This window comes from Pogoniulus pusillus, chromosome 1, assembly GCF_015220805.1.
Source record: "Pogoniulus pusillus isolate bPogPus1 chromosome 1, bPogPus1.pri, whole genome shotgun sequence".
In the NCBI taxonomy this organism is placed as follows: domain Eukaryota; kingdom Metazoa; phylum Chordata; class Aves; order Piciformes; family Lybiidae; genus Pogoniulus; species Pogoniulus pusillus.
The window spans coordinates 1,749,728-1,775,682 of record NC_087264.1 but is presented as its reverse complement, the minus strand read 5'-3'; the positions used below and the strand labels follow the sequence as shown (position 1 = coordinate 1,775,682).

Below are 25,955 nucleotides of genomic sequence, written 5' to 3'. Positions count from 1 at the left end.
GGAGAGGACTTGACCAATGCTGATCAATAGCTAAAGGGTGGGGGGTAAGAGGGCAGGGTCAAACTATTTAGAGTGGTACCCAGTGACAGGGCAAGGGGCAACAGGAGCCAACTGTAACACACTCAAGTACCACCTGAACACTGGAAAACACCTACTGCTGTGAGAATCATAGAATCACAGAGTCAACCAGGTTGAAAGAGAGCTCCAAGCTCAGCCAGTCCAACCTAGCACCCAGCCCTAGCCAGTCAACCAGATCATGGGATCAAGTGCCTCATCCAGTCTTTTCTTGAACACCTCCAGGGACAGCAACTCCACCACCTCCCTGGGCAGCCCATTCCAATGCCAATCACTCTCTCTGCCAACAACTTCCTCTCTAACATCCACTCTCTCTGTGAAGAACTTCCTCCTAACATCCAGCCCAGACCTCCCCCATCACAACTCCAGATTCTGTCCCCTTCTTCTGTTGCTGCTTGCCTGGCAGCAGAGCCCAACCCCAGCTGGCTACAGCCTCCCTGCAGGCAGCTGCAGACAGCAGTGTGCTCTGCCCTGAGCCTCCTCTGCTGCAGGCTGCACACCCCCAGCTCCCTCAGCCTCTCCTCATAGGGTTTGTGTTCCAGGCCCCTCACCACCTCCATTGCCCTTCTCTGGACACCTTCCAGCACCTCAACATCTCTCTTGAATTGAGGGGCCCAGAACTGGACATAGCACTCAGGATGCTAGAGCCCTGGGACAGGCTGCCCAGAGAAGCTGTGAGCCTCCATTTCTGGAGATATGCCAAACCTTGACACTGTGATCCTGAGCAGCCTGCTGTGGGGGACCCTGCTTTAGCAAAGGGCTTGGACTAGTTGATCTCCAGACATTCTTGCCAATATCTACCAGTCTGTGGCTATGTAAAAATCACAGAAAAAGGGCAAGAAAAAAAACTGATGGCTTTTTAAGGCTTCTGCTGAAAGCTGCCCAGAGCAGCACAGGGACATGTTTCCTTCTGGAAATGTTTTATCTTGCTTGATTTATCATCTGGTTTCCAATTTCTTAATTGCAAGAGAATAATAAAAAAAAACACTTTAATATCACAGTGAAACACTTTTTTTTTTCAGTTAATGAGCCAAAGTGATTCTCTTTAATCTTCATTTTGTGCATACCTAATGAGGACACAAGAAAGGTTGTAGAAATTAACCTTGGGCTGCACCATCGTGAGAAGGCTCAAAAGAAAGGTTAAGCAGAAGTAGATTTGAAGGTAGGTCATCAGGTTGTTCTGCTGCAACTCAAGGAACTGGCTCATGAAGTCAGCAGCACTGCAGAGGATTTGATCACAGACAGTGCCACCCAGAAGGTGCTTTCCAGTAGTCAGAAGGGGTTTACAGTAACAACACATTTATTCTGCACTGGTACTCAACACTGCTCAGGCCACAGCTTGAGTGCTGTGTGCAGTTCTGGGCTCCTCAGTTCAGGAGAGAGGTTGAGGTGCTGGAAGGTGTTTGGAGAAGGGCAGCAAGGCTGGGGAGGGGCCTGGAGCAGAGCCCTGTGAGGAGAGGCTGAGGGAGCTGGGGGTGTGCAGCCTGCAGCAGAGGAGGCTCAGGGCAGAGCTCATTGCTGTCTGCAGCTGCCTGAAGGGAGGCTGTAGCCAGGTGGGGTTGGGCTCTGCTGCCAGGCAGCCAGCAACAGAAGAAGGGGACACAGCCTCAAGCTGTGCCAGGGGAGGTCTAGGCTGGGTGTTAGGAGGAAGTTGTTGTCAGAGAGAGTGATTGGCATTGGAATGGGCTGCCCAGGGAGGTGGTGGAGTCTGTGTGGCTGGAGGTGTTGAAGCCAAACCTGGCTGAGGCACTTAGTGCCATGGTCTGGTTGCTTAGCCAGGTCTGGGTGCTAGGTTGGGCTGGCTGAGCTTGGAGCTCTCTTCCAACCTGCTTGATTCTATGATTCTATGCAAATTGTGAGGAGTGGCTCATCTCAGTTTTAGACACCAAAACAGACAGATTTATGAACTGCAAGCCAAGAAACAATATTTATTGTTCCCTTTCACGAGGTTTAGGAGTTAATAAAACATGTGCCACATTAGAGGTGGCATTGCAGGGGAGAAAGAGGCAAAGAAATTGCAACCTGTCCAGGCCTAGTATTCTGCCTTCAACATAAAAGTGGTTTGCAAGCAAAGAGGATTAAGGTGACCCAGGAAAAGAGGAAATAGCACAGTATGCCAGGCTAACCTGAAAGTTCTCTAGAAGTCATCTTTTTAAGTACAACAACTACATCTTGCTCATATGGACTTCCAAAGGCACAAGGAGATTTCCTGTTAAGACAGTCAGAGGAATGGGAGAAGATTCAAAAGAGCTGCCTTAGCAGCAGACAACCCCACCAGGTGATGCTGGATAAGAGAACAACAACCTGGAGATCCATGAAACACCTCAGGAATCAGCCTTGGAAACATCTGATTTTGCTAGGAATGATAACACCAGGCAACCAGCAATAAAACAAGGGGACACAGTCTCAAGTTGTGCCAGGGTAGGTCTAGGCTGGATGTTAGGAGGAAGTTCTTCACAGAGAGAGTGATTGGCATTGGAATGGGCTGCCCAGGGAGGTGGTGGAGGCACCGTCCCTGGAGGTGTTCAAGAAAAGACTGGATGAGGCACTTAGTGCCATGGTCTGGTTGATTGGATAGGGCTGGGTGCTAGGTTGGACTGGATGAGCTTGGAGGTCTCTTCCAACCTGGCTGATTCTATGATTCTATGATTCTATTCTATTCATGACCACAGCACAAATACCAGAGAGGCACCCACAGAAACGAAGTCACTTCCAAAACAGCAGGGAGGAAAAAGCACCAAGCAACAGAAGCAGAGTTCTAAGACAGAGATGGTGAGGCACCAGAAAGCTAAACATTAGGTTTTGGATGGAACTAAGAAAGGTGCATTGGCCACTGTGCTAGTTTGAAGCTAGCTGGAATGTTTTTGGTGAGAAGAATTAGACTACAGGCTGTGAAAAGGAAACAATGATGATGATGTCTGCTGCACTCATAGGCTTGCTGAGATGTATACAAAGAACACAAACAGAGTTTGTGTTGCTCTCTGACTCTGGCTGCCTGCCTTCTCTCCTTAACTTGCTGTCTGTGTGACTGAGTCTGCTTCTTGACCCTCCCAGCTCATTCTCCAAACTCACCTTGAATGTAAGGCAAAATCTGGGATAAGGTAGAGGGGTGGGAAGGAGGCATTAGGGTAGTTGGGAGCCCCTCCTGGGGGACTCTGGTTTCTGGGAGGGCTGCTGTGTGTCAGTATTAGCTTTTTACCTTGCAGATTTCTGTCTGCAGCTGTAGATATTGTAAATACCTGCTTGTATTTGTGCTAAGCTGTAACCATAAAGCTTCAGTCCTCAACTTCCAGCCACTGAGTCTGGCCTAGGTGATTTTCTCAAGTGTGGGGGGCAGGTAACATGCAAACCATCACAGCCACCATAGACATCCATGAAACAGAAATAAGTGGAGGTGATTCTGTAATATATTCCAGGCAGCAGTGGAGAGCTCTCCTGTCAGATCTGGAGTGCAGCATACACTTTTTGACACGACTCAGAGCAGATTTGTCCACACTAAGAACAAGGATGACAGTTGTTAGGTACTCAAGAAGCTACTAGACAACATCTGGGTCATCTACCACAGCAAAAGAGGTGAGGGTAACAACACTGTGTTTTACAGAATACATAAAAAGAGGTAAACCACTGAAAATAAGCAGCAGTCTTTATGCAAAAGGAAAACAGAAAATGAGCTCAGGCTCAAGTGAGTGTGAAAACTGGCATGAATGTTCAATCTGGGCATCAAAACAAGGTTCCTAACGGCACAGCTAGATCTGTCATCATCAGTACCTACACTTAGTGCCATGGTCTAGTTGACTGGATAGGGCTGGGTGATAGGTTGGACTGGATGATCTTGGAGGTCTCCTCCAACCTGGTTGATTCTATGATTCTATCTACAGGTGGAGGGAAGAAAAGATGTAATTGTTGTTAGGCTAGACTTGAAAATGTACAAAAAGGGATTACCAGATAGAGCTTGGGAAAGTGAGGAGCTGGGTGACCCAGGAAGCCTTTTCCTGCAGTAAAGCTACCAGGAATTATAGAATCAGAGAATCAACCAGGTTGGAAGAGACCTCCAAGCTCAGCCAGCCCAACCTAGCACCCAGCCCTGGCCAAGCAACCAGACCATGGCACTAAGTGCCCCAGACAGCCTTGGCTTCAACACCTCCAGCCACACAGACTCCACCACCTCCCTGGGCAGCCCATTCCAATGCCAATCACTCTCTCTGACAACAACTTCCTAACAACATCCAGCCTAGACCTGCCCCAGCACAACTCCAGACTGTGTCCCCTTCTTCTGGTGCTGCTTGCCTGGCAGCAGAGCCCAACCCCACCTGGCTACAGCCTCCCTGCAGGCAGCTGCAGACAGCAATGAGCTCTGCCCTGAGCCTCCTCTTCTGCAGGCTGCACACCCCCAGCTCCCTCAGCCTCTCCTCATAGGGTTTGTGTTCCAGGCCCCTCCCCAGCCTTGCTGCCCTTCTCTGGACACGTAAGTATATGCTGTCTACACAACCACAAAGAACAAAGGTTCAAATCTGCTTCAAACCCACTGAGCTTTTGGCAACCAGAAAGCTGCCTCTCTTCAGGCTGAGCAAGTTTAGAAGTCTTTGTTTCAGAAAAAAAAAAAAAGAGGGGAAAAACCCAACCCCACCACAACATCAGACCCCAAAGACATCTTTTCAAGCAGCCTGAACTCAAACTGGCATGTTCTTGCATTTGCATGAGGACAAGTTGTTCTGCATGGTGTGCCTATAACGAGACAAAGTGAGAGGCCTTGACTTAATTGTCCCATAGGCACAAGTGTCTGAAAGCAATCCTTCATTTCTCCTTAATAAGAGACACAGGGGAGTGAGCAAGACAAAAAATCTGAGCTTAAACTAATCTAATTACTTACTCCAGAGGAAGACCAACCACAGCAACGACTGCCAGCATTTCCACTTGCTTTAAGCTGCCTGCATGTTGTAAGTCTACTAGAACAAACCATTCCCCAATTAACTTGTACTTCAAAGCCATGTTCCCAAATTAATTTACAGCTGTTGCTAGAAAGCCCAGTGATTTTTTTTCCAAGTACAGGACCAGCTGTAGTGAATCTGTAGTTGTCATTATCAAATAAAAGTGTCAAAGAACATTTCTGCCCTTAAGGTATTCCAACATTTCATACAATCATAGAATCAACCAGCTTGGGAGAGAGCTCCGAGCTCATCCAGCCCAACCTAGCACCCAGCCCTATCCAGTCAACCAGACCATGGCACTAAGTGCCCCAGCCAGGCTTGGCTTCAACACCTCCAGCCACACAGACTCCACCACCTCCCTGGGCAGCCCATTCCAATGCCAATCACTCTCTCTGACAACAACTTCCTAACAACATCCAGCCTAGACCTGCCCTGGCACAACTCCAGACTGTGTCCCCTCCTTCTGTTGCTGGTTGCCTGGCAGCAGAGCCCAACCCCACCTGGCTACAGCCTCCCTTCAGGGAGCTGCAAACAGCAATGAGCTCTGCCCTGAGCCTCCTCTGCTGCAGGCTGCACACCCCCAGCTCCCTCAGCCTCTCCTCACAGGGCTGTGCTCCAGGCCCCTCTCCAGCCTTGCTGCCCTTCCACAAACACCTTCCAGCACCTCAACATCTCTCTTGAATTGAGGGGCCCAGAACTGGACACAGCACTCAAGGGGTGGCCTGAGCAGTGCTGAGCACAGGGACACAAGAACCTCCCTTGTCCTGCTGCCCACACTGCTCCTGAGCCAGCCCAGGATGCCATTGGCTCTCTTGGCCACCTGGACACTGCTGCCTCATCTTCAGCTCCTCTCTCCCAGCACCCCCAGCTCCCTCTCTGCCTGCCTGCTCTCAGCCACTCTGTCCCCAGCCTGTAGTGCTGCTTGGGGGTGTTGTGGCCCCACTTAAAGACTATCCCAAAGTAAGAATTCAGAGCAAAGGTGTGAGTTACACAGAAGACAAGAGGGAAGGCAGGAGGCTCCATCAGCGCTACAGACGTCACTAGAGGCCAAGCGAGCAGTCTGTCCGTACCGTTTGACTTGATGGCAGGTGGAGGACGTGGAACTGAGTGGTTCCCTGTGGAGGCCAGCTCTGCAGGAACTCTTCATCCTAACTACCTCTCCAGCTAAGGCACGCCGTTACAGCCAGTCCATCCTGGCTCACACGCCAGGCTTCCCCATCCACCTTCTTTGCCCCCACAGGGCTTCTCCGTGTCTCTGGCACCTGGAAACTGAAGAGAACAGGGAGGAACATAAGAAGATCAGGTTTGATTAGAGCAGGGATTTGAGCACAGGTGAGCAGGACAAGGACTCTTGCTCAAGAGTGAGAAAATAAGCATACACACAGACACATACACAAAAGATACATAGAGAGAGATCTAAATCACAGCCTCGCAGAATGTCAGGCTGTGACTCTAGGGACTGAGTCCAACCTCCCTGCCAAGGCAGGACCACCCAAGGTAAGCTACACAGGAACAAATCCAGGCATGTTTTGAAAGCCTCCAGAGAAGGAGATTCCACAACTTCTCTCAGCAGCTTGCTCCAGCTTCACCCTCACAGGAAAGAAGTTTCTCCTCATGTCCAAGTGGAATCTTCTGTGTCCCAGCTCATACCCGAAGATTTAGGAATAAAATCATGAAAGTACAGAATCAGTCAGGGTTGGAAGGGACCACAAGGAGCAGCCAGTTCCAACCCCCTGCCTTAGGCAGGGACACCTGCCCACAGCCTCAGCCAGCCTGGCCTCAAACACCTCCAGCCATGGGGCCTCAGCCACCTCCCTGGGCAACCCACTCCAGCCTCTCACCACTCTCATGCTCAACAATCCAGCCTCACTCTCCCCACCTCCAGCTTTGTTGCTCCATTCCCCCCAGTCCTGGCACTCCCTCACAGCCTCAAAAGTCCCTCCCCAGCTTTTTTGGAGGCCCCCTTCAGATGCTGGAAGGCCACAAGAAGGTCACCTGGGAGCCTCCCCTGCTCCAGCCTGCACAGCCCCAACTCTTTCCGTCTGTGCTCACAGCAGAGCTGCTGCAGCCTCTGACCACCCCCCTATAAAATAACCCTCCTCATGCCATTTCTGCAGCTGGGGCTTCTGAAGACTATTAAACCAGGAACAAACACCCCCCTAGAGCAGCCTGCCTGCACACATAATGCTTCCTCATCTTTTATATGACTGCAGCACTACCTTGGCACCTCCTTTGGAACACGCTGTCCTCCAAGCTCGGTGCAAACAGGACGCACAGGATCTTTCTGCTCCTTAGCACTGCATCAAGCTGTGGAGGGAAACTGCTGCTAGCAGTGTGATTTGAGGCTGCCAGGAGTTACGTTAGTGCTCTAATCAAAGTAACGTGGCAGATTTCAGCCAGGACAAAAAACATGCCACCCCTCAGCCTCCAAGCCTTGTGAAACTGCCCCAGCTCTGCATCGCAGGCAGATAAGACTTCACCAAAACAAAACTGCTCCGCAGTATCTCTCCCTTGCACTGGGCTGCTGCCTTCGACGCTTTGTCCTTGAAGTAGACATCGTTAGCAGTGCTTTAACGTACTTGGGATGGCGAAAGAACAACAACCTCGCGGTTGGAACATAAAAGGAAAAAGTGACCCAGCAAAAGAGCCCTGGAAAGGCTCAAATCTCAAGTCTGAGTTGCCAGCCGATTGTTCTAAAGATCGTTTGCTTCCTCTCCAGAGGACCGGGCACAATGATGCAGTAATAAAGGCATGCCAATTGAAGATGCTAACTATAGCGCTGCATCCCCAGGGGACTGGTGATTTAGCAAAGCAGGTTGTTCTCTCCTTTTCAGCAGCTTTGTCCAGGGCTCCCACCCCAGTATTTCCACAGTGCAGCCTGGCAGAGACACTCGCTGGAGGTTTGTGCTTGCTGGTAGCAGAACTCTCGCTGAGATGGAGCCTCTCACATTGCTCCTTTCCCAGCACCTGCCAGGGAAAGAACTCCCACACTGAAGAGTGCCTGTCTGTCAACAGCTCTTTTTGTTAGGGCTTGACCAACACAGTTTACACCTCAATGCTGCCACTACACACTCCTAGCCTGGAAAGCTCACTCTAAATTGGTAGCCACACTTGCCAAGAAAGCAACGAAGGATGACTTTCCATGCAAGGAAAACAGAAGCTGGTTTTAGACCCATCTGACTTAAAATCTGCAGTAGCAATTTCACAGTTCCTCTAGTGCTGGTGACTGAGAGGTTAATCATTTGTCTGCATTTCAGCAAGCAGGAGCCTCAAATAATAAAGTATCCTACAAACACACCCCTGTTGTAATGAAGAAATCTCTTCTGAGTTCTACACAAGGCATGGAAATGTGTTGGATGGAGAAGACAGACACTGCACTGGCAGAGTGAGAAGGTGAAAGGTCACTCTCCACTTCATGAACTCACACAAGGAGCTAGGCTGCCACGGTTCACAGCACTAGAAATTTCATCTGTACAGTTAAAACACCACTTTCATCAGATTATCCAGAGCCTATAAGAAGGACCTACCTAAAAGACTGAAACCTAGAAAAATAATGCATCAATTTCTGATGTTTTGTGATCTGCAAAAAGTGTATTCACCAGCAGCAATTCACAGAGAAAAAGCACAGAATCAGAGAATCAAGCAGGTTGGAAGAGAGCTCCAAGCTCAGCCAGTCTAACCTAGCTCCCAGCCCTATCCAGTCAACTAGACCATAGCACTAAGTGTCCCAGCCAGGCTTGGCTTCAACACCTCCAGCCACACAGACTCCACCACCTCCCTGGGCAGCCCATTCCAATGCCAATCACTCTCTCTGACAACAACTTCCTAACAACATCCAGCCTAGACCTCCCCTGGCACAGCTTGAGACTCTGTGCCCTTGTTCTACTGCTGGTTGCCTGGGAGAAGAGTCCCAACTCCACCTGGCTGCAGCCTCTCTTCAGGTAGTTGTAGCCAGCAATGAACTCTGCCCTGAGCCTCCTCTGCTGCAGGCTGCACACCCCCAGCTCCCTCAGCCTCTCCTCACAGGGTTTGTGTTCCAGGCCTTTCACCAGCTTCACTGCCCTTAGATATGCCAAGTGTTTAATGAAAAACCAAAAGGTAACCACAAAATCATAACTTTCCCATGAGCCATCAATAGAAAGCACTGAAATCCTGACTTTTGACCAAGCTCTTGTCTGGCTTCCCCTTCTGGCCTTACTGACACTAGGACTTGAGACTCAGCAGGAACAGCAAGACAGAGACATGACTATACCCCCACCCAAGGGGTGCAGCCATACCATTTCAAGGATGCCAGTCACTTTTTTCAATAACTTGTATTCTCTCCAGTTAATCCTGCTTAGGAACACCAGATGCTTTGTCCTAGTCCTACTCCCATGCAGATCAAGTGAGAAGTAAGCAGTAAAAAGCCAAACAAAAAAAACCTGTAACTAAGATCACCTCATCTGCAACAAAGAGCTGGAGAAGCAAAACCATTGAGTGAACTGGCTCAGGTCAAGGACAGCCACAAGCACAGGCATCACACGGTGGGATGTCATGTGTTTAACAAGGGACTAGCACAGACTAGAGGGAAGCAAAACCTGGCAAAAGAGAGATGAGTTCATATGGGCACTGCAGCACAGATCCAAACGCAGCCCCATACAGTGCATGCCTTCTCCTCTCCTCTAGCTGCTGGGCTATAGAGCTGGAATGGACTATTAATGCCAGCAAGCCACTGACAAATTCCTACTGTGTGAGCAGTAAAGCTGTGCTTGTGAATTAAATAAGAGGGATTAAAAACAATCCTCAGCATCCAAGCCAGCAAAGAGATACTTACTGCCTTTTACGTGCCACGGTGCGTTTCTGTACCGAGGCTGATCCTGATCAGTAGGTGCTTCAGCTGACTTGTTAGTTGTGCACAGAGTTGGGTACAGCCTGAGCACTGAAATACAAACACACAGAGACACAGAAGAGGAAGTTAAACATCTCACTGTGTTGTTCTCCTCTCTGAAACCGCCCCCAAACACATGCCTTCGTGCAGAAGATGCGGGAAGGACTCAGCTTTTGGCAGCAGCGAGCACCACATCCTCCCAGCAACAGACAGCAGCTCGCTGAATGGTCCCAGAAAACTCTCCACCTTATCATCAGTTTTGAGCACTGCTGCAGCTTAGGAAAACAAATGCATTAGCTCAGCTAGTGTGGATAAGAGGGAGTCAAGGCCTCTCCATCTGTGCAGCAACACGCTACAGCTTTTGCTAGCTAAAGCCTTCCTGCAAGAGCAAGTATGTTTTGAACAGCGACAGTGGTAGCTGGTAAAACAAACCAGAGCAAAGCATGGGCACAGCCCACCTGAAAACGTGCTTTTGGGAAGAAGGTTGTGCCCTTGGGACTGGTCTGAGCAGAAATCATGCCACCTTCACACAGGGTTAGCTTTAGGATGCTCCACAGGGCCACTGCACTGGATCAACCCAGCAAAGAGCATTAGCAGAAGGTGGTGACCAGCGTTGCAGAGGGGAAGTCAGGAGAGTTAATATAGCAGTCATTAGGAGGGACAAAACAACAAAACCAGCAACAACAGCAACAACAGACACCCACAGGACAAACAAACCAACCAAACAAACCCAACACACACAAAACAAAAACCCCAAACCCAACCAACCAACAAAAAACCAACAGAAAGCCCCACCAGTGCTGCAGCCTTATAACAAAGGTCTCCACAGAGGCTTCTCCAGGCCCAGCACTCAAGCTTCATGGTAACAACCAGCAGCTGTTCATGGAATCAGTCAGGGTTGGAAGGGACCACAAGGAGCAGCCAGTTCCAACCCCCCTGCCATGCCCAGGGACACCCTACCCTAAAGCAGGCTGCACACAGCCTCAGCCAGCCTGGCCTCAAACACCTCCAGCCATGGGGCCTCAACCACCTCCCTGGGCAACCCCTGCCAGCCTCTCACCACTCTCAGGGTGAGAGTTCCCAGACTAGGTCTCACAGCAAGATGATACATCATCTCCTCCACTGCCTTTTAACACAAAGCTCACCATCCAGATTTTCCTTTTTTAATCACAGAACCCCAGAATTATTTTGGTTGGAAGAGCCCTTTAAGATCATCAACATTAACCATCAACCCAGCACGACCAAGTCACTACTGAACTACATCCCTCAGCACCGTACCTGCACGCCTCTTAAATCCCTCCACAGACAGGGACTCCACCACTTCCTTGGGCAGCCTCTTCCAGTGTTTTGCAACCCCTCCTGTGAAGTAATCTTTCCCCAATATCCAATCTAAACCTCCCCTGGCACAACTTGAGGCTGCTTCCTCTTAGAATCACAGAATCAGTCAGGGTTGGAAGGGACCACAAGGATCAGCCAATTCCAACCCCCCTGCCATGCCCAGGGACACCCTGCCCTATCTTGTCCTACTGCTTGTTCCTTGGAAGAAGAGGCCAACCTCCACCTTTCAGTTGTTGCCAACAGTGAAAAGATCTCTCTTCAACCTCCTTTTCTCCAGGCTAAACCTCAGTCTTAAGAGCAAAATAAGAGAAATGGAGCACATTTTAACTGAAAACCAACTTACAGCGTTTCAGAGTGACCTCACATTTGTGTTGCAGCTGGCAACAAACTCTCCCAGGAAACTAGGCAAAGACACTGCACACCCAGCTTATGTGAAAAGATGAGGTCAGATGAGATTCTCACAGTCCTGCTGCACTGCAGCTTGGCCTTTTCACCTGCAGCAGGAGCCACCACACACATTGTTTGCCTTGTGAAACCTTGTGTGCGTGCTCAGCTTCCTCTTTGAAGGTCTAAAGGTGTCACTTTGCCTGCATCTGATGTAATCTAACCTGAAAGCAATAAAGCTGCCACAGGGGCTCCAGCTGGAACAAATGGTGGGGAGAGCTTCTTGTGTCTACTTACACATCAAAACCTGCTGGTAGCACTTCCAGGCACAGGGACTCGGAGCTGGCCAAGCAGCAGGACCCCATTACCGCTCTTTTGCCCACCAAATTCACTCCACTCTCCCAAAGCCCCACAACTCTATCCCCTGGCTAACCCCAGAAACAGCAACTACTTAACTGAAAGGTGAAGATTCCCTCCTCAATTTGAACCTGGCCACCTGTGTCAGCAGGGTGCACATAGACTTTGCAGGGTATCAGGGAGTGCCAGGAGTGTTGGGAATGGAGCAAAGCTGGAGGTGGGGAGAGTCAGCCTGGAGGTGAGGAGGAAGTTGTTGAGCAGGAGAGTGGTGAGAGGCTGGACTGGGTTGCCCAGGGAGGTGATTGAGGCCCCATGGCTGGAGGTGTTTGAGGCCAGGCTGGCTGAGGCTGTGTGCAGCCTGCTCTAGGGTAGGGTGTCCCTGGGCATGGCAGGGGGGTTGGCACTTTCTGCTCCTTGTGGTCCCTTCCAACCCTGACTGATTCTATGATCCCAGATGCTCCAAAACACCATGCAACCCCCACAGTCACTTTGGTTGCTGTCATTCCTGCCATGCTGAGGTCTCACCTCTCCCTCACAGCCCTTTCACGCTTCCCCTTATCAACACTGGTTCCCCTCTGATTTCTCACCTGAAACAGCTCGAGGAGCTGAACTAGAAAAAAGAAGTTGTTAACCCAGAAGAAGTGGAAGTGGACTTCTTGAAGCTGCTGACACTAGCGAAGCCCTGTGGCATGAGGTTCTCAGCAGCTCACACCAGACTCTGTCTTGAATCCATACCCTGAACTGTAGCAGGGAAGGAGCCTGTGACAAAGTGGATCTCAGCTGTTTCCAAGGAAGGGAACACTTCTGACAGCACAGCATGCAGGACAGGGAGGTTTGGAGGCAGGGAAATGAGCGTGTAGGGCTCCAAGGCAACGCACGACTGTGCTGCTGTCGGACTGTGCTACTTGCTGTACAGATAGCAGATGAAATGCTTATTCTAATGAAGTACCACAGGGAGAACCTGTTTTCCTTCCAAGATCATGTCAGTGAAGAATCAAAGGCTTTGAGTTTGCAACTCTCGTGCTTTCTTTCTCTCCTCTAGGGGTGGTTACCATTGAAGGAACTAAATCTAAATTTATGCTTGAGGAAGAGAGATTTCAACTGAGTATTAGACAGAAATTCTTTACAGTAAGGGTGGGGAGACACTGGAACAGGTGACCCAGGGAGGTTGTGGACGCTCCCTCCCTGGAGGAGATGCCAGGTTAGACAAGGCCTTGATCAGCCTGGTTTAGTGGAAGGTGTCCCTGCCCAGAGCAGAGGGGCTGGAACTTGATGATCTTTAAGACTCCTTCCAACCCAAACCACTGCACAAATCTGCAAGCCTTCTCTCCCATCAGAAAGGGAAAAGGAGAATAAGACAACCTCTGCTGCACCTTGTTAGCCCTGCATTCTAATACTGCAGGGGAAATGCTGCTGCAAATGTTTCCCTTATTCAACTATTCCTGAAAGGTTTCAGCTGTCTTGCCCAGTTTGGCCAAGGATGTCAGCTGCTGCTCAACTGGGAAAAAGTTAAGACCTGGCTCATTAGATTTGTTTGGCTTGATCCAAGAGGAAAAACAAAACCAGTAAATGCCTTACTTGCCAATGCTGCTCCAGCGCTGGAGACAAACACACTCAGCTCACACATCACTCCACTTTCTAGAAAGCTGCCACCTCCTTTGGCTCTCCTTGTCCCCATCTAATCTCCTGTGTGCCCTGAATGACAAAGAGGGGGTGGCTGAGCTCCCCTAGGCAGGGTGAGAGCTGCCATGTCCTCAGATCTGGGGTACGAGCAAAGGTACTCGCAGCGCGAGGCTGCACGCTCGAGGCCACGAGATCCCCCAGCCCTGTCTGAACTATTTAGTGTACAAAACTCCATTTGTTGTGCCATGTGGGTGCTGAATTCATGAAAGCTCAGCTGAAAGGCTACTTTCTTAGGGCGAGGGGAAGGAGAAAGCTTCCAGAAGCCTTCCTATTATAGAAGCAGTAGAGCTGGTTCCAAAAATAGCAGAGGAGCACTCCCAGAGCTCTGGAGATGTGATGCCCTTGTTTCACAAGGCTGAGGTCTCACTGGACTGCTCCTGTGCACGCAAAGAACGGTAGCAAGGGCTGTGAGGTGCAGAGCTGATGTGAGAAGGGACTTATAGGACAAACGTCAGACACAGAAACCCAGACAGCCTACATGAAAGAGATCAGCTTCAACACCAGTAGGGAGTCAACCTGTCCCACTTTGGAGAAACCCAGTTAAAACCAGCAAGAAGAACAATCATAGAATGTCAGGGGCTGGAAGGAACCTTGAAAGCTGATCTGGTCCAACCTCCTTGCCAGAGAAGCATCACCTAGAGCAGATCACACTGGAACGCACCCAGACAGTTCTTGACTATCTCCAGAGAGGGGGACTCCACAACCCCCCTGGGCAGCTGGTTCCAGTGCTCTGTCACCCTCACAGTGGAAGAATCTCCTCTTTTGCAGAGCACAAAGTCAGTTTGCTAAAGATCCTGCTTGTTATTCTAACACTGACATGGCAGATTAGAGTCGTCAACAAGAATTCCGTCACCCTGTTTTGCCTGAGGATGTTTGGGATCCTGGCTGGAGAGGTCCACTTGACTCATTTTGGCACACATTTGGTAGAGTTGTTTTTTTTCTGCTGTGATAGCCAATAAATTCACCATCACATGGCCTGCCTGACAGCAATTATTCATGAGTTCACCAGAAATAGTTTGTTGGTGCTGCAGCAGCACAGCACAATGACCCACTCTAATTCTTGAAGTCTCCTTTGTCCCTTTTGTGGCAGCTTTTATAGCACACTGAGAATAAGTCCATTTGCAGTACTCCTCTGATTACCTGCATGTCACTGAATCAATCTACTCCAGCACAGAGCTGACCATTTTATTAGCATCTATTAACTAAGTAAGAAGTCACCAGGAAGCCAAAAATCTCATACTTGACAATACAGAGGCAAGAAGTCATCCTGCACCATGACACAACACACAGTAAGCCCTGCTTCTGTACATAGAATCAAGCAGGTTGGAAGAGACCTCCAAGCTCAGCCAGCCCAACCTAGCACCCAGCCCTGGCCAAGCAACCAGACCATGGCACTAAGTGCCCCAGCCAGGCTTGGCTTCAACACCTCCAGGCACACAGACTCCACTACCTCCCTGGGCAGCCCATTCCGATGCCAATCACTCTCTCTGGGAAGAACTTCTCCTAACATCCAGCCTGGCCCTGCCCTGGCACAGCTTTGAGGCTGTGTCCCCTTCTTATGTTGCTGCTTGCCTGGCAGCAGAGCCCAACCCCACCTGGCTACAGCCTCCCTTCAGGCAGCTGCAGACAGCAATGAGCTCTGCCCTGAGCCTCCTCTGCTGCAGCCTGCACACCCCCAGCTCCCTCAGCCTCTCCTCACAGGGCTGTACCCCAGGCCCCTCCCCAGCCTTGCTGCCCTTCTCCAAACACCTTCCAGCACCTCAACATCTCTCTGCAATTCAGGAGCTCAGAACTGGACACAGCACTCAAGGGGTGGCCTGAGCAGTGCTGAGCACAGGGGCACAAGAACCTCCCTTGTCCTGCTGCCCACACTGCTCCTGAGCCAGCCCAGGATGCCATTGGCTCTGCTGCCCACCTGGGCACTGCTGCCTCAGCTTCAGCCTACTCTCTATCAGTACCCCCAGCTCCTATTCCTCCTGGCTGCTTTCCAGCCACTCAGTCCCCAGCCTGTAGTGCTGCTTGGGGCTGTTGTGGCCAAAGTGCAGAACCCTGCACTTGGCCTTGTTAAATGTCTCAACAAGCCCAGCCAGCTCATGTGCTAGGGTCCTTCTCCCCCTCTGCATCAGTTGTACCCCACTTGATGCTTGCAGACCTGCGGCAAGATGAAGTTCCCCAGTATCAAAGAACCCGAAGCTTTGCTGGAGGCAGCAGCCTCTGAGCCACCTGTTAATCAAATACACTTTCCTCTTCCTCTCTGGAATACTGCTCTGAGGGCTTGTTTACCGTGGCCCCGCAGCAAGCAGAGGCAGCAGGCAACAACATCCATCTTTAAAGGCCTCCAAAACCAAAACTGAACCACCAGAAGCCTTGCTTGGCAACACAAACAAATGAAATAGAGCAGCAGCCAAACTAAAGCTCTAGGAATAACTGTGCCACACGTTGCAAGAATTTCTGCCATTCAAAATGCCCCTTTTTTTCCTATCACACTCCTGAACCCACCCCGTTTTCACACACTAGCATCTTCCCCAGGACTCATGCCTCATGAGTTGTCGTGAAACCTTCCATCAGTAAGTTTGCAGATGACACCAAGCTAGGAGCAGCTGTGGAGCTGTTGGAAGGTAGCAGAGCCCTGCAGAGGGACCTGGCCAGGCTGGATGGGTGGGCAGAGGCCAATGGGATGAGACTGAACAAGGCCAAGGGCAGGGTTCTGCACTTTGGCCACAACAACCCCAAGCAGCACTTGGGGCTGGGAATAGAGTGGCTGAGAGCAGCCAGGAGGAAAGGGACCTGGGGGTGCTGACAGAGAGTAGGCTGAAGATGAGGCAGCAGTGCCCAGATGGCCAAGAGAGCCAATGGCATCCTGGGCTGGCTCAGGAACAGTGTGGGCAGTAGAACAAGGGAGGTTCTTCTGCCTCTGTGCTCAGCACTGCTCAGGCCACACCTTGAGTGCTGTGTCCAGTTCTGGGCCCCTGAATTCAAGAGAGATGTTGAGGTGCTGGAAGGTGTCCAGACAAGGGCAACAAAGCTGGGGAGGGGCCTGGAATACAAACCCTATGAGGAGAGGCTGAGGGAGCTGGGGGTGTGCAGCCTGCAGCAGAGGAGGCTCAGGGCAGACCTCACTGCTGTCTACAGCTGCCTGAAGGGACATTGTAGCTAGGTGGGGTTGGGCTCTTCTCCCAGACAACCAGCAATAGAACAATGGGACACAGTCTGGAGTTGTGCTGGGGGAGGTCTAGGCTGGATGTTGTTAGGAAGTTGTTGTCAGAGAGAGTGATTGGCATTGGAATGGGCTGCCCAGGGAGGTGGTGGAGTCTCTGTTGCTGGAGGTATTGAAGCCAAGCCTGGCTGAGGCACTTAGTGCCATGGTCTGGTTGATTAGATAGGGCTGGGTGCTAGGTTGGACTGGATGATCTTGGAGCTCTCTTCCAACCTGGTTGATTCTATACATCTATGACCCTTTCCCAGCTCTGTTCAAACTAGGACACAGCTGAGGGCCTGGCTTCATGCTTGCACAGAAAACTCTCTTTCATCTTGCGAGGATAATGCAGAAATGCTCAGCTCCCAAGTGTCACATTTTTAAATGTCAGCAGTTTGCAGAAAAATTCTGCTCTGCAGACTTGGCAAAACAGTTACACTAAATATACCCAACCCCTGGACAGGCTTCACATGAAGGGGAAGCTCAAATTGTTTATCACAGAATCATTACTTCAGGAGGAGGAAGTTGTGGCCAGAGAGAGTGATCTGCCATTGGAATGGGCTGCCCAGTGCTAGTCTGAGCCTAGCTAGAGAGTTTTGGTGAGAAGAACTAGATTACAGGCTGTGAAAGGGAAACAAGGCTGATGTCTACCTCGCTCATAGGCTTGCTGAGATGTACAAGAACAAATATCAAAACATAGATAACTCACTTCTGCTGCTGGGCAGCTCCAAGCTGCACCTCTCTAACCTCACCCTCCGTTTTGGACTCATTCACTTTGCTTCCCAACCCCCTGGCCAAACCTCCACTCTTCCTTGGGACTGGGGTAAGGTTGAGAGAAGTACAGGGAAGGTGAAGGGGTGGTTGGGAGCCCCTCCTGGGGTCTCAGATTTCTGGGAGGGCTGTTGTGTTTCTGTACTAGCTTCCACCTTGTCTATAACTGTATATGCTGTAAATAGCTGCTTGTATAGTTTGCTAAGCTGTATATAATAAGCTTCATTCCATTTCCAGAGCCAGATGAGTCTAGTCTGGGTGATTTCTAAAGGGGGGGGGGGGGGGGGCAGGGAACACCCAAACCAACACACCCAGGGAGGTGGTGGAGTTGCCATCCCTGGAGGTGTTCAAGCAAAGCCTGGATGAGGCACTTAGTGCCATGGTCTGGTTGACTGGCTAGGGCTGGGTGCTAGGTTGGACTGGATGGGCTTGGAGGTGTCTTCCAACCTGGTTGATTCTGTGATTCTATGAGGCACTTAGTGCCATGGTCTGGTTGACTGGCCAGGGCTGGGTGCTAGGTTGGACTGGATGAGCTTGGAGGTCTCTTCCAACCTGGCTGATTCTATGATACTTCTGATGGGGACAGAAAACCTCCAACACAACAGATTCATCAAGAGCATCTAAAAGAACAACCACTCGTTCACATACCAACAAGCAAGAAAATGCTATCCACACCCTCTCAACAAGCTTTGGACTCACTGGTCTTTCCAAGGGTACCTTAAAAAACAAGCCATAAAGCTTCTAAATAACAGGTGACAAAAGTTTAACAAACTAAAAATCACTAATTAGTGTTAGATTCCAACGTGGCATCTGCAGGAGGATATCATGGCTGCACCAGGCTCTTTCCACCACGACCCACAACAGGAGAGAGCTGAGCCCATCAGCTAAGCAACTGGCACTGCTGTGGGAACGTTTGAAGATGGGGGGAAAACAACACTTAGGAGAAACAAAAAAGCACAGGAGTAAGAGAAGGATAAGGAGAAGGTGTGTACCATGGCAGGACAGGTAACCCCCTGCAGCCAACGGGAGAGAAAAGGTGTTGGGTTAATACAATCACAGAATCAGTCAGGGCTGGAAGGGAGCACAAGAAGCAGCCAGTTCCAACCCCCCTGCCATGCCCAGGGACACCCTACCCTAGAGCAGGCTGCACACAGCCTCAGCCAGCCTGGCCTCAAACACCTCCAGCCATGGGGCCTCAACCACCTCCCTGGGCAACCCACTCCAACCTCTCACCACTCTCATGCTCAACAACTTCCTCCTCACCTCCAGTCTCACTCTCCCCATCTCCAGCTTTGCTCCATTCCCCCCACTCCTGCCACTCCCTCACACCCTCAAAAGTCCCTCCCCAGCTGTTTTGTAGCCCCCTTCAGATGCTGGAAGGCCACAAGAAGGTCCCCTGGGAGCCTCCTCTGCTCCAGCCTGCACAGCCCCAACTCTTTCAGTCTGTGCTCACAGCAGAGCTGCTGCAGCCTCTCAGCATCCTCCTGGCCCTGCTCCGGACACTCTCCAGCATCTCCACAGCCCTCTTGTCCCAGGGGCTCCAGAGCTGGATGCAGGACTCCAGGTGGGGTCTCAGCAGAGTTGAGAGAGAGAATCACCTCCCTGGCCCTGGTGCCCACACGTCTCCTGCTGCAGCCCAGGCTCTGCTTGGCCCTCCAATATTTATCTTGGGTTCTCACTACTCAAATCTATTTTAGCTGGTGAGGAATTATGTTTTTGTTTTATCCACAACAGTCATCAGTAATCTCCCTGACTTTATCTTGACCTTTAAGCTCTCTAAGCCTATTCCCCTCAGCACTGTGCTGCTGAGAGGGAGTGAGCAAGCAGCTGGGTGGGCGTTTGGCCAGTGGCCAAGGCTACCTCAGCACACATCCACAACATGTGAAGAAATTAAACGTTATTCTGGCTCTGTCATTAAGTGCTGGTGCTGATTAACTGACACCACACACAGGAATCATGCATTTCCAATTAGGCTGCACATTAGACCCTGCCAAACTTCACTCTCCATTAGAAGATTAATCTGCCATGGTGCTGAAGATATTTTCTCACTGAAAGCAGGATGAGGCCACATCGACTCTATCCAGCAGTCTGTTTTTTCACCTACTGTCATGCCTTGTGCTAGTGCCTCTCTAACAGCTCCAGGCCTGCAGCATGAAGTCATGCACATGCACAGCGAGGAAATGGGACAGCAGGGTGTCAAAGCCAGCAAAATAAAGACCTAATCTAAAGCAGTGACAGAAGGAACAACGCAGCAATGCAGACAGGGCTTACAAGAGCACAATCAAAGCAGATCCTCTGGTTATCCATCATGCAAAACAAAGCACATTGCAGAGCTCATCCAAGTAGATACAGCTCAGCCGGAGCAGGCACAAGGAGGATGCAGCACACCGGAGTTGGGGTCACACAAATGAAGGTGAAGGCTCTGTGATACAGCATCTGGATGCAGAGGATGTTTCTGACCACCAAACCACTCTGCAGCTTGCAAACCACAGAACCTGTGCTCAAAGACACCTAAAAAGGTTTTAAACACTCAAAACCACAGCAAAATGACCAGTGACACACTAAGGCTAAATTGCTTCAGATGAGTCACAAAATCAGTCAGGGTTGGAAGGGACCACAAGGATCAGCTAGTTCCAACCCCCCTGCCATGGGTAGGGACTCCCTGTTCTAGAAAGCAGAAGGCAGGCTACAGCACAGGCTGAAAGAAAAAGATCATCATCTTTCCCAGCCAAAGAATCTGCTGGGTTTTATACAAATTCTTTCAAGAACAACACACATAGAACATCCTCTGCTGAACTAACCCAGCTCCATCCTCTGCTGAACTAACCCAGCTATATAAGCAGTTAAATGCCTAAACAAGTTGGTGGGCAGACAGCTGAAAATGAGCCAGCAGTGTGCCCAGGAGGCCAAGAAGGCCAACAGCATCCTGGCCTGGATCAGCAATGGTGTGACCAGCAGGAGTAGGGAGGGGATCATGCCCCTGTACTCAGCACTGGTGAGACCACACCTTGAATACTGTGCCCAGTTTTGGTTACCACAGTACAGGAGGAACATTGAGGCGCAGGGAAGGGCTACAAGGCTGGGGAGAGTCTGACAAACATGCCCTATGAGGAGCAGCTGAGGGAGCTGGGGGTGTTTAGTCTGGAGAAGAGGAGGCTGGGAGGGGACCTTATTGCCCTCTACAACTGCCTAAAAGGAGGTTGTAGTGAGGCTGGAGCTGGTCTCTTCTCCTGAATTACTAATGCTAGGACAAGAGGAAATGGCCTCAAGTTGTGTCAGGGGAGGTTTAGGTTGGCTGTTGGGAGGAAGTTCTTTCCTGAACAGGTGGTCAGGCACTGGCACAGGCTGCCCAGGGAGGTGGTGGAGTCACCATCCCTGGAGGTGTTTAAGAGGAGAGCGGATGTGGAGCTTGAGGCTATGGTCCAGTGATGAAGGATGCTGGGATGAAGGCTGGACTGGCTGATCCTGGTGGTCCTTTCCAACCAGAGTGATTCACAGTGACTGGAGGTCATGCTGAGGGGTTTGGTTTGGTCAAGGACTTGTCAGTGTGAAACTGAGCTTGAAGGTCTTTTCCAATCTAAGAAATTCATAGAATCAAGCAGGTTGGAAGAGAGCTCCAAGCTCAGCCAGCCCAACCAAGCACCCAGCCCTGGCCAAGCAACCAGACCATGGCACTAAGTGCCCCAGCCAGGCTTGGCTTCAACACCTCCAGCCACACAGACTCCACCACCTCCCTGGGCAGCCCATTCCAATGCCAATCACTCTCTCTGACAACAACTTCCTAACAACATCCAGCCTAGACCTGCCCTGGCACAACTTGAGACTGTGTCCCCTTCTTCTATTGCTGGTTGCCTGGCAGCAGAGCCCAACCCCACCTGGCTACAGCCTCCCTTCAGGCAGCTGTAGACAGCAATGAGGTCCCCCCCTCAAATTCTGTGAGCCTGTGAAATGCAGCAGGGCAGGATTAGAGAATCAGCTTGCATTATTGTTTCAAAAGGCTGTTTACAATGTGAGGTAATTCTGAAATCTACCAATTCTGTGGTTCTTTAATCCTTTTTTTTCCCCTTCTTCTTGGCTACATTTCAAAAGATTTTTTTGCCCATTAAGAATTCAGAGTTACTTGAAGTAAAAAGGAGTTTTATGTTATCAGTGCTTTGTAGCTGATCCACCAAACGACTAACACAATTAAATTTTCAAGAATTCCAAGCATAGCACAAATTCTGCTCCAATTCACTCTTCAAAAGTCCCCAAAATAGCATGGAAATTTCAGGCAAGGATAGCTTCTGCACACTCAAGTGCCTTCTAAGCTGTGACAACTTTTGCTGCTAAACTTCCCCTTTTCATGTTTATCTTCACAATTCAGTAACACAGACCCCAAAGAGGACATCAGAAATAATGATGGTGCAATTTTTTCCAGGTTAACAACTACCTAAGAAGTATAAACTTCTCTAGTTCACCTAAAAATACCAGACTTGGGTTTGTTTCACAAGACTTTCAGACTAATTCATTCAAAAACACTGGATGAAGCACTTAGTGCCATGGTCTGGTTGGTTGGATAGGGCTGGGGGATAGGTTGCACTGGATGAGCTTGGAGGTCTCTTCCAACCTGGTTGATTCTATGATTCTATGCAGGCAAGGCAAAATAGGGAAAAATAGAGGTATTGCTACTTAACTCAACATTCTCCACTGCTCTCCCCAATTCAATCAATCTTCTTGTCTCAGGGTCTCCTTCACTCAGACAAAACCTAACAAAATGGGTCTTGATCACCAAATAACCAAGAATCTAAGCAGAAAAGAAGTCACCAGCAACCATGTTTTGAAGAGGGTGGTTTGAGCGAGGCAGATTTGGAGCTGGGGTTTGTTACTGCACTGTGAAAATACTCTAAAGGTTCACCTAAAGACACCAGATTTGGGGTTACCTCACAAGACCTCAATATTCTTGTCTCAGGGTCTCCTTCTCTCAGACAAAACCTAACAAAATGGGTCTTGATCACCAAATAACCAAGAAACTAAGCAGAAAAGAAGTCACCAGCAACCATGTTTTGAAAAGGATGGTGTGAGTGAGGCAGATTTCAAGCTGGGGTTTGTTACTGCACTGTGAAAATACTCTAAAGGTTCACCTAAAGACACCAGATTTGGGGTTACCTCACAAGACCTCAATATTCTTGTCTCAGGGTTTCCTTCTCTCAGACAAAACCTAACAAAATGGGTCTGGATCAACAAATAACCAAGAATCTAAGCAGAAAAGAAGTCACCAGCAATCATATTTTGAAAAGGGTGGTTTAAGTGAGGCAGATTTTGAGCTGGGGTTTGTTACTGAACGAGGAAATTACTCTAAAGGTTCACCTAAAAATACCAGATTTGGGGTTGCTTCACAAGACTTCAATATTCTTGTCTCAGGGTTTCCTTCTCTCAGACAAAACCAAACAAGATGCATCTGGATCACCAAATAACCAAGAATCTAAGCAGAAAATAAGGTACCAGCAACCATGTTTTGAAAAGGATGGTGTGAGAGGCAGACTTTGAGCTGGGGTTTGTTACTGAACTGGGAAAATAAAGGTTCACCTAAAAATACCAGATTTGGGGTTGCTTCACAAGACTTTCAGGCTTATTCATTCAAAAAAACCTTTGCAGGCAAGGGAAAATAGGGAAAAATAGAGGTATTGCTATTTAACTCAATATTCTCCACTGCTCTCCCCCATTCAATCAATATTCTTGTCTCAGGGTTTCCTTCTCTCAGACACAACCAAACAAAATGGGTCTGGATCACCAAATAACCAAGAATCTAAGCAGAAAAGAAGTCACCAGCAACCATGTTTTGAAAAGGGTGGTTTGAGCGAGGCAGATTTGGAGCTGGGGTTTGTTACTGAACTGGGAAAATACTCTAAAGGTTCACCTAAAGACACCAGATTTGGGGTTACCTCACAAGACCTCAATATTCTTGTCTCAGGGTCTCCTTCTCTCAGACAAAACCTAACAAAATGGGTTTGGATCACCAAATAACCAAGAATCTAAGCAGAAAAGAAGTCACCAGCAACCATGTTTTGAAGAGGGTGGTTTGAGCGAGGCAGATTTGGAGCTGGGGTTTGTTACTGCACTGTGAAAACACTCAGCACATTTTTAGACTCCCCAGCAGAGCAGCTGGTGTGAGCACAGCACAGAGCAGAAGACCATAACTAAATCAAACACAGCAGCTCCAGAGCTCCTACTCACCACACTGCCTTTCATCGACAGATCGCTACTAAATCCCTCTCCCAAGAAAACAGCTGAAGTCTGCTGCCCTGCAAACCAAGTTACCAAAGTGATCCCCCAGCCCCACCAGCTTGTCCTCTCAACATTGAACATCTCTCACTAATTCTCCATGAGGAAACCATTTCAAACAGCTCCCTCAAGAAGCTTCAAGCCTTATTTTTTTCCATTCTGAGCCATCCCTGCACTGCTTCATAGCTCTGATAATTGTACCACTGACTAACCTCCAACTGGGAATAGCTGTTTTTATCATCACTATTAAAAACAGTCCCTCACACTGTTAGGAATCTGGAAACTCAGTGTAGCTGCATCCCACCCTTCAGCCTCTCAAAACACTACAGAGCAATGAAACTATGTGCTGAAACCAGAGGATCCCTGTGCTGAACTACTCCTGTAATTTCTGGGTAATTACAACTGCTTCCTAAGCAACTGTAGCCATGGAGGTTTGGTTATTGACTTTAGAGGGGCAAGTGGCTTAAGATCTCAGAGTGTCAAAGTGAACTAACATGCTGCCATACAAGACTGCAGAAGTTCAGTTACTATTCTAAGTGTAGAAGTCATGTGCTGGGCTCCCCAGTTCAAGAGGGACAGGAATATACTGGAGAAGGTCCAACAGAGACTATGAGGATGATTAAGGGACTGGAACATCTGTCTGAGGAGGTAAGGCCAAGAGACCTTGGTCTTTAGCATGGGAGAAGAGCAGCCTGAGAGGGCATCAGATCAATGTCTACAATGGAAGGTGAGTGTCAAGAAGTGTCAGCCTCTGTTCAGTGATGCTCTATGGCAGGAGCTGGGGCAATGGCAGTCTCTTTTCAGTGATGCTCTATGGCAGGAGCTGGGGCAATGGCAGTCTCTTTTCAGTGATGCTCTATGGCAGGAGCTGGGGCAATGGCAGTCTCTTTTCAGTGATGCTCTATGGCAGGAGCTGGGGCAATGGCAGTCTCTTTTCAGTGATGCTCTATGGCAGGAGCTGGGGCAATGGCAGTCTCTTTTCAGTGATGCTCTATGGCAGGAGCTGGGGCAATGGCAGTGTCTCTGCAGGGGTGCTCTATGGCAGGAGCTGGGGCAATGGCAGTCCCTCTTCAGTGGTGCTCTATGACAGGAGATGGAGCAATGGCAGTCCCTCTTCAGTGGTGCTCTATGACAGGAGATGGAGCAATGGCAGTCCCTCTTCAGTGGTGCTCTATGGCAGGAGATGGAGCAAGGGATGCAAACAGGAACACAGAAGTTCCACCTCAACATAAGGAAAGAAACTTTACTGTGACAGAGCACTGGAGCAGGCTGCCCAGAGTGGTTGTGGAGACTCCTCCCCTGAATGAGTTCCTGTGTGACCCATCCTATGTGACCCTGCTTTGGCATGGAGGATTGGACTTGATAAGCTCTGGCTGTCCCTTCCAGCCCCTACCATTCTATGACCCTATGCTCACACATGCACCTGGTTTGCTTTTCAGCAAAACATAAAAGAGAACAAAGAGCTTCACCTGCAGCCTTCCTTATTACCTTGGATTTCAGACCTTGGCCAGAAGGAGGACTGATGGCTCTCAAAGTACCACCCAGATGCAAAATAAAGAGATGAAAGAACGGATTTAAAACAGCTTTTAATTGTCTGAAGGTACAGTTGCCAAGCAGACAGCAAAGAGGTTGTACAGCACATACAGAAGAGGAAAACTCCCTGGGGTTTATTTCACAGTCAGTTACAGTGGATTAATCTATTAGTAAGAACAAAATATGTTGGTTGGGGTTTTTTTTTTTGGATGCCAGTTTCAACAACTTGAAAAATCACTGCCACCAGTACTTTGCTACACAGGATCAGCAATCTGTTTTCTCCCACTTCCAGTCATCACAGCCCATAAATACTCCCTGCAAGAAACCTCTCCCTCTTTTTTAATGCATCTTGTGTCGTTATTTCCTTCTGGAGGAATGGCATCTCTCTTTGCTTCTGGCTTTGATTACTGTTTTATATACAGCCATCAAGATTTTTTTATTGCTGTCAAAAGAGTAGCATCAAACACCTCCAAACTCTCACATGCACCTTTGCACAAACTCCTGGGCACTTGTATTACTCAGTTCTGCCTCTCCAAGATGTCAGATCCCTTGATCTGTCAAA

General features: G+C 49.4%; 1 protein-coding gene across 4 annotated transcripts in view; it reads right to left on the bottom strand.

Annotated features, from left to right (window-relative positions):
• Positions 1-25,955, bottom strand: part of FBXO34 (F-box protein 34) — a 61,408-nt gene that overhangs the window by 11,939 nt on the left and 23,514 nt on the right. For all 4 annotated transcript variants that reach the window (XM_064147347.1, XM_064147611.1, XM_064147431.1 and 1 more), the window contains 2 exons: positions 9,817-9,921; positions 6,074-6,272 (listed from right to left, as the gene is read on the bottom strand). In XM_064147347.1, coding sequence (XP_064003417.1) covers positions 6,074-6,150 — 77 coding nt within the window. In that variant the 5' untranslated portion in view covers positions 6,151-6,272; positions 9,817-9,921. The remainder of the gene's footprint in view (positions 1-6,073; positions 6,273-9,816; positions 9,922-25,955) is intronic.